At 40.2% G+C, this 8,249-nt stretch overlaps 4 protein-coding genes across 4 annotated transcripts; 1 reads left to right on the top strand and 3 right to left on the bottom strand.

The window, feature by feature from the left end:
- Positions 1-1,317: 1,317 nt before the first annotated feature.
- On the bottom strand, positions 1,318-2,031 carry Cbr-ttr-15 (the record flags this gene model as incomplete). The annotated part of the gene is made up of 2 exons (XM_002641259.1): positions 1,318-1,565; positions 1,887-2,031. 2 exons carry the CDS (start codon positions 2,029-2,031, stop codon positions 1,318-1,320), a joined length of 393 nt encoding a protein of 130 aa, XP_002641305.1.
- Positions 2,032-2,635: 604 nt separating this feature from the next.
- Cbr-ced-9 lies at positions 2,636-3,751 on the bottom strand (the record flags this gene model as incomplete). The annotated part of the gene is made up of 4 exons (XM_002641260.1): positions 2,636-2,788; positions 3,002-3,151; positions 3,206-3,466; positions 3,515-3,751. 4 exons carry the CDS (start codon positions 3,749-3,751, stop codon positions 2,636-2,638), a joined length of 801 nt encoding a protein of 266 aa, XP_002641306.1.
- Positions 3,752-3,995: 244 nt separating this feature from the next.
- On the bottom strand, positions 3,996-4,920 carry Cbr-mev-1 (the record flags this gene model as incomplete). The annotated part of the gene is made up of 4 exons (XM_002641261.1): positions 3,996-4,100; positions 4,143-4,235; positions 4,287-4,556; positions 4,834-4,920. 4 exons carry the CDS (start codon positions 4,918-4,920, stop codon positions 3,996-3,998), a joined length of 555 nt encoding a protein of 184 aa, XP_002641307.1.
- Positions 4,921-5,417: 497 nt separating this feature from the next.
- Positions 5,418-7,176, top strand: Cbr-jmjd-4 (the record flags this gene model as incomplete). The annotated part of the gene is made up of 5 exons (XM_002641262.1): positions 5,418-5,722; positions 5,768-6,155; positions 6,198-6,472; positions 6,520-6,809; positions 6,863-7,176. The coding sequence occupies 5 exons, from the start codon at positions 5,418-5,420 to the stop codon at positions 7,174-7,176; spliced, it is 1,572 nt and encodes a 523-aa protein (XP_002641308.1).
- Between the last annotated feature and the right edge of the window lie 1,073 nt (positions 7,177-8,249).

The following is an 8,249-nucleotide window of genomic DNA, read 5'->3' as shown; positions in this document are numbered from 1 at the left end:
AGTGATCGAGAAATGAGCGCGTACTATTCAAGATTGAGGAGGAGCACGTTGCAAAACCTCGCCGAGCATCAGTAAGTTGCTTATAATCCGATGAATGACCGAAACTTCGTTATAAAACTTGTCCGTCTCATTAAGTTACAAACATTCGAAAACTGTGCTAAATCAGACCAATGTACCCTTTCAGATTTTTTCGATGTACCCTTTGAGTATATCGTCGATGTACCCTATGAGAGTTGCTTAAATGTACCCTATCAGACTCCTCCACAGATGTACCCTATCAGTCAATGTACCCTCTGAGTCAATGTACCCTATAAGAGTGATGTACCCTTTTTCGATGTACCCTCGGAGTATGGGCCAGTTCTGAGAAGCAGCTCTGCCTCGTGAACAAATTGTAACTGAAAGCAAGAACTACTGTATCTCAGATGAAAATTCGCAAACCTTTTCCACAGAATCCTTGAATGGGAAGGTTTAATTTTGGAATCAAACAGATTTCATCTTTCCCACAGGATCTAAAGCTTGTGCAACGACGGAAACCAATTTCAGCTGGCTCCGCAATTAATTTTATATTGTTTTGAATTATTGGGACTAGAAAAAACTTTTTATTGAATTTCCCAATTTCAAACTAACCGGGAATACAAAAAGAACCTTGTTTTGTTGAATTCTCGCCGAAAAACCTATCACAAAAAGTATTTCGATCATTTTCCAGACACCATTTGTTGTTTGAGCAACTCGTTTTATTTGGAATTTCTCACATTTCAAATCGGAAGCCTCTTTAGAAGGGCCCCCACACTGTCAAGTTTCAGCTCCATTACCTCGATTCCTCTGCAAGATATGAAAAATGTGTCAACTGATTGTTTGTGATGTTATGATAAACAATTTATCAGTAGACAACTTTTTCATAGCTTTGACAGGAACTGAGATTGCCTCAAAGTTAAAAGTTAGGGGGTCCTTCTATTACAGGGTCTACGGTACATGAAGGCAGAAGATGCGACAAGTTTCTCTCCAAGAATTCATTCAATTCGCCGTAAAGTTCGCTGAATTTTTGTGGTTCTGAAAATTATAATTTCTCAAAAAAATTGTGGTCTTGTCCTACTAGACAATGACGTTTGGACCAGAAGTAGAAGAAGAAACATCTGGAGAATGCGTTCAACACTTCCTCTTCATGCATCGTCCCCACACGTCACTTGATTCTTCTTCACCCAATTGTTATATTAATAGTTCATGGTCACGATGGAAAAATAGAAGAAATCAAGGGTTTTCAAATATTTATAGTAGAGAAAATGAGAAGAAAAGAGGAACAAGAATCTAGCTAGAAATCTAGCACTTCTCCTTATCTTTAGCTGACAGAATATCGAGAGTCACATAGGTCATATCATAGGTTCCTCCGATCTTCTCCTTTGGAACGACGAATTCCGAGATACGTTTGCATCCGGCCTTCTTGACATTGCAGTTGTGAGTGATGATGAGGTATGGGTTGATGGAAGTGATCTCATCGTCGGAGCCAGACACAGAGAACTCTCCTTCTTTGCTGGAAGTCAGCGAAGCGAGCTTGTCATCGGGGTCAACTGAAAACACGATTTTTCTGGGCCGTTTTTAAGCGCTTTTTTCGATGGAATGCAGGCATCGCTGTTTTGAACTCTCGCGTCGAGACCAACGCGTTTAACTACGGTATTCAAAACTTAACCGTTAGAGCGCAAATAGAGTTTGAAAGAATTCAAAAGACACGACAACACAAACACTTTCTTGTCGCAAAATTTGGCTTTGAAAACGTTTTGTGAAAAGCGTCTTAAGCTTAGCTGCTATAGCGCTACTCAGCTGACGGCCGCTACGCCGACACACGACGCTTTCGAGATTGGCTCCGAGGTTCTTTTCCGCAATGGGCTTACGAGTATCTCTCTCCCAGAGTGTGACTTCGGCTTGAATTCTCTTCTTATTACAGATGGTCGTTCCCTTGACAGTAATCGTTTGTTTCTTGGCTTCGACGAATGCGATCGCCAGGAGAACAAAGGAAGTGAATAGAAGAGCACGCATGGTTACTTAGCTAGACACTCACTTGCTTTTCGACCCCTTTTTATATAACCTAGAAGTGGGCGGAGTCTCTTTTTTGTGTGAAGGCGTCGCGAGAGATGAAACGATAATTTTTCTTTCATTTTACACTCTAAACAAAACAAACTGGCGAGAGTAGATGGACACAACAAGGTCATTTCTCAAAATGAAGAGAGGCCAGCCATTGATCGAAGTCTTGATACCCAAGCAGAAGGCATGATGCCACGTCAGTTCCGTCATGAATCATTACGAGGAGACTGAATTACTGGGATGACGTGAGAGGAAAACCGGATACATCCCTGGCTACGGCTATTATCAAAATTGTTGGTTTATTTTGGAAAGTGAAAAAAGGAGGTAACCGTTTTTAAATAAATACTTACAAAGTGTTCAAAACTCGAAGTGCGGGGGAACCGATAGTCGAGTACAATGAGACCAAGGGACATGAAAAGAGATAGAGAGAAAATTAAATTATTATGCCAGGGAGATTTCAGGAGGAGGAGAAGAAAAGAAAATGAGATTCAGTAGGAGTATAGGGAGAAAGGGAAAGGAAAGTACATCTTATTTACAGAAAACCGGGGAAAGAAAACGACTACTTGAAGCTGAATATTATCCGACCACACACAATCACTGCGATGACGCTGGCTCCGATGATGGACCAACTCTTGAGCCGTTTCCCTTCTTCAGCGTCCTTTTCTTTTTCGTAGTCTTCTTTCATTTGTTGTCCGAGCTTCATGAAATCCGCCTGAAACAAAGAAAAATGAATAAATATTCGAAAATTCTCCATCTGTTCACTACTGTTGTTCTTTCCCCTGCTACCTCCCCTACTCTTCACTTTCTCGCCAACCCTGTAATTATCGGATCAGGGACACCTCGAAGTGGTGTCTTCTCCTGCTGAGTCAAGAGCCCTTATTGGGCACCGATATTGACTGCTAATGTTTATGCAAATATCCCTTACCCAGCTACGATTGTGTTCTTTCCACGACTGTCGGATTCTCGTTTTGATGAACAGCGATGTGTACATAAGAAGGTTTCGCACTTGCCCTTGTAGCTCAGCAGACTCCATCATTTTGGCAGCAACCATTCCTCCGAAGGAAATTAGACCTATCTGAAAATATGACACTTGTACTACTTATGAATACCAACTGTCAGATCAACTTACCAAACGTCCGTAAGACATTGGACACGGTGTGTTTGATGAATTTCCAACAGTCTGCACCACTTCTTGGTACAATGAAAAACTTATTTTTGGAACTGCAAGTAGTTGTTCAGAGAAGTTTTCGAACATCTCCATGTGTCTTTTTTCGAAAATCGTTCCCAATGATCGCATCATCTCATGCTCTTTTTGAACTCCATCGGGTAATGCAGGCGCATCATACCAATCTAGACCATTTTGTGCTATGCGATATGTGAAATAGTCAACCTTAAATAAACATTTCAACACCTAGACACTTTCAAAATAAATGCTTACAACAAATCCCTGAATGTTGAACCGAGGTTCTTCCCAATCATAAATTCTGGTTGAATCTCCAATTGACATCCTTCTAGTTGGTGTGCTAGGAGTCGGTGATTCTGGTATAGTCTGCATTCCGAAGTTGTTCGGCTCTGCGTCTTTTGTTGATAAGAACTCTCTCATTTCACTTGTGGCCATTGTCCTCCGTCGGAACGTATTCTGCGACGAGTTTGCCATATCCATCGAATCGACCATTGCATCGCGTGTCATCGATCTAAAATTTTTATTTGTTTAAAAATATACATTTGGAAAGGAAACGATAATTCTACGAAGAAAAAAGAGCAACGGTGATAAATCGACGGATGGGCGGCTACGACGGAACGGGTGGTACAAGGGGCAGAGTGGATTTATGAACACCTAAGAATACGGAGTGAACGATCGCGCGTAAAGGGTTGAGACGAGAAAAATAAGAAAAGAAAAAGTGGGCGGAGCTTGTTGCCTAAGCAGTCTTGACGGCCTTGCTCTTGTTCTGGCAAGAGTTGATGACAATGGCGAGAGCAATGACAGCTGAGACTCCGAATACCAACCATCCAGATTTGTAAACCTGAGAAAAATAGGTGTCCGAAGTTATGAAACTTGAAAATACCTGTCCGATGTTGTCAACTCCCTTTGCCAAGTCGAATCCAAGGAACCGAATACCGTTAAGAGTATGGAAGATGATTGGGAATGCGATGATGTACTAAAATTAGAATTTCAAAATAACAAACTATAATAAAACTATAAACGATACCTTGAAGACAGCGGTAACAGCACATGGTAGATTCCATCCACGGATGTACTCGACGAAGGTGGTGAAATCAAGTGGAAGAACGGCGAATCCGAGTCCACCAACAAGAAGAGTTCCAGCCATCACGCATCCACTGATTCTGTGGAATCCAGAAAGCATCCAGGTGAGTTGTGGCTGGTAGATGGTGAGATGTGGAGCGATCGGGCGTTTCATGTCGCGCTGCTTCTTGAGGTATTCCCATCCGAACTTTTGAATAGGAGTCTTTGCCTCCGACTGAAAACTAGGAATTACAGAGTTTAGAAGTATTCTAACACAATTATTTGAACTTTTTGGAGGTTTTTTTTTGTAAAAAACAGCGATTCTTGAATTCGTTTTTGTGTGTTCTTTGCTCAAGAAGAATCTGCAGACTATATGCGAGAATTTTCCGTTGTAAATATACATTTTAGAGCATTTTACTGCCATTTTTGAATTGACACAAAGTTTTTGAACAGCTTCTACTGTTTTTTTCGTATTCTAAAAGCTTTAAAATAAGAACATTTTAAATACAAACCTTGGTAACTACAGATGTTCCGAACGAACGGGAAATCGCCGATCTGGCTCCCAAGCGGCAAAGAATCGAAGTTGGAATGTTGATCATCCTGAAAACTGACTTATTTTCTTATCAGGGTCAAATATACGATAAACAAGGCGGTGCACTTCAAAACATGTGTTGCTTTTTGTTAGAAAACGCACGCAGCCTCGCACAAGAAACGCGCCAACTGCGCGCATCGTTTGAAGTAATGCGTCAGTAGGCTTTAAAGGCGCATATTGCATGTTTGGAAAAAAACATAAATTTGTAGAAAAACAAGGCAAGAAGTTGCTTTTGACTCAAAAACTTAGACAAATATTTTTGCAAAGCTTTTGAAAAATATGAGTTTTTTGGATTTGAATGCGTTCAGATCTGCCGTTTTCTTTTTTGAAGGATCAGCTCCTAGGTTCACAGTTGTTTATTCCAGTGTTTTGTTTTGCACGCTCCTTTAACAATTGTTAAGGTAAGGTTTTCTTATCGTATTTTTTGCTTCAATTTGCGCCGCTTTACTGAATTCTTTTTTCTGAGAAATCTCTTCTAGTGGTATCGCTTCACTATGTTTTCAGATGACAAGAGAAATTCCGCGAATACATGACCAATCAACACCGTGGCTCAAGCTGCTAGTTGAGTTCGGGTTCCAAAACGAGCCATTCATTCTCGGAAGTGAAAGTACATCCTCTTGGTTGGCTAGGAAAGAATGGGTACTTCCAGATGGTCGCCTGAATAATGAGTATCTCAAAAAGTCTTATGGAAACGCAATAGTTCCAACTCTAGTGAATGGGACGAGTTACGAATTAACTACATTGACAGAATTCCTAGAAAATATGGGTGATCCGAACGTCTACCTAAAAGATTGGCATTTTCAAAATGAGTGAGATAGTTCCAATCAATGCTTCCTCTGAATAAATATATTCAGATTCGGAACTTCTATGTACACTCCTAATCCATTCTTTTCTCGAGATTTTGTGAATTGTGAGACATGGACATCGAATAACGACGAGAACCCCTTCGGCGACGACTACAGATTTGTCTATATCGGAGCTGCTGGATCATGGACCAAATTTCATGCTGATGTTGTTTGTTCGTACAGCTGGTCTGCTAATATCTGTGGTCGTAAGAAGTGGTTTATGATGTCTCCTGGAAGTGAGGAAGTGTTCAAATCTAGCTCGACGGATTCGGGTTATGTGGAGGATATTCGGGAATACCAGGAACTTTTCGAGCAGGCCAATGTCATCACTTTTATTCAAGAACCCGGGGAAATCGTCTTTGTTCCGTCGAATTGGTATCATCAAGTTCACAATCTAGTATGAGCAGGAAACACTGTAGATATGATACTTGAGTTTCAGGAAGACACAATTTCAATTAATCACAACTGGATGAACAGCACAAATTTGGGTCTGGTTCGAGATTTTTTAAGCAAGAGGGAGGAAGATGTTAGAAACGAATTGAGCGACTGTGTCGATTCGTTTACTGAAGAAGAATTTGAAGAAAAAGTAGAGGATATTCTATACGCAGATGCTAGACTCAACAAGTCGAAATTCCTCAAATTGTGTGAACTTGTAAGGGAATCCAGATCTACCAGAAAGGATGACTATGATTGTAGAAATCATGGTTTAGAAGTGTATGTCCGAAGTTCCTTTTTTTCTCTCATCTTTACTTTTTTTTCAGTTGGAAATGCATTTCCTCTCCTGATTGTTACTCTTCTATCACCTCGATATGCTCTTGCTCTATTTCTTTCTGTGCAAAATGTTCTAATTTTGTCAAACAACTCGAATATTCTATCGTTTCTCGATTTCTAGGTTTATCTTTCTTTCATTGGGCGAAAATAATTTATTTCAAATTTCAGATGTTCACAGAGAGCCAGTTATCAACGCTGTATGATTGTGCAACGACATCGACGCGACTCCCAAATGACTTTGCTGATAATGAAAAGGATTTGAAGACGATAATTCGATACGGTAATTTTTATAAAACTTCATTCGAATAATTCTTTTTTACTGATAATTTTCAGGCGAATTGTTCAAGGCATGTCATTCCTCCAATTCCATCGACTACTTACAGAAGGCAGAAGATCTCACAGAAGAAGAAAAAGTGGAGCTGAAGAAGACGGTTACACAGAAACTAGCAAATGCTTCGAGAAGTGAAGATGATATTCCTTGGAATGTGAACATAGTAATCGGAAACTCCCATGTGGCAAAGAGTCTTCGGCCTATCATCAACATCAAAATGCCAAGTGGAGAAAACTTTGAATTCGATATCGATTCGTTCGCTCAATTCCGCCAACAACTTGCTCAAATTGTTTTGGTCGTCAATCCACAAGAATGAATGATTTTGATTTTTTTTTTGCTTTTTTAAAATATTTTTTATCGATTTTCACAAGTTTTTATCGTTTTCGTGATGGGTAAGTGGGATTTCTGATGGAAAATCGTCGAGAATTGAAAATTTCCGAAAATTTGAAACTCGGAGTATTCCGAAATCTCGAAAGTTTCCAACCCTAAATTCTCGACTGTTTTCCACTTGGTTACTGTACTTTCACCTCCCTATCATCTATGATTTCTGAACAACCAACGATATATTGTCGATCATATGAATTCCGATTATTCTGGAAAGAAAAACACGAAGACCTGGCAAATACTCACTTGCTAGAAGATCATTTGCTAGAGTCTCATTGCTTGAATTGTCTCATTGCTTGAAAATTCGACTCGTTTGTTATACTTTTTGTCGGCCAGAATTTTTGGAATCCTTCGCTCATTTTTTAAAAAAGAAAACTGCACCTGGGACATACTCTCTCAGACGAGATGAAAACTCCTGCCGGCGAGGAAAACTCAAAAAAAGTCCTGCGGCGCACACGCGGCAGGAGATTTTCTAATTTTCGTCAACTGATTTTTTTCTCGCCGGCAGGACTTTTTTGGCTTATTCTCGCCGGCTGGAGTTCTCAACTCGTCTGAGCTGTAGGGGAAAATGCTTGGCAAATACTCATTAGCTAGATGATCTTTGGCTAAATGCTCACTTGCTAAATATGCTCACTTGCTAAACTCGCTCATTTGCTAAAATAGTCTCAATTGGTAAATTTCATTTGCTAAATTTTGATCATTTGCTTTTGATCATTTTAAAATGAAAAAGTGGAAATTTTGCTGTTATTTGCTAACTTCAGTACTTTTTGACTGAATATTCACAGAATATTCCTGTTTTTGCTTTAAATTTTAGGCTTAGGCTTAAACACCTGCTTTCCGGTAAGTAGTTTCAGCCTAAGCCTTCACGTCAAGTTCTGCAGGTTCGTCCGTCAGGTTCAACCGTGAGGTTTTTTCGTCTGGGTTTTTCGTCTGGTTCGTCAGGTTCGTCTGTCAGGTTCAACCGTCCGGTTCGTCCGACAGGTTCGTTCGTCCGGTTCGTTCGTC

The sequence above is a fragment of the Caenorhabditis briggsae genome, assembly GCF_000004555.2.
Source record: "Caenorhabditis briggsae complete genome, chrIII, whole genome shotgun sequence".
In the NCBI taxonomy this organism is placed as follows: domain Eukaryota; kingdom Metazoa; phylum Nematoda; class Chromadorea; order Rhabditida; family Rhabditidae; genus Caenorhabditis; species Caenorhabditis briggsae.
This window is presented reverse-complemented; position numbering and strand designations above follow the sequence as displayed.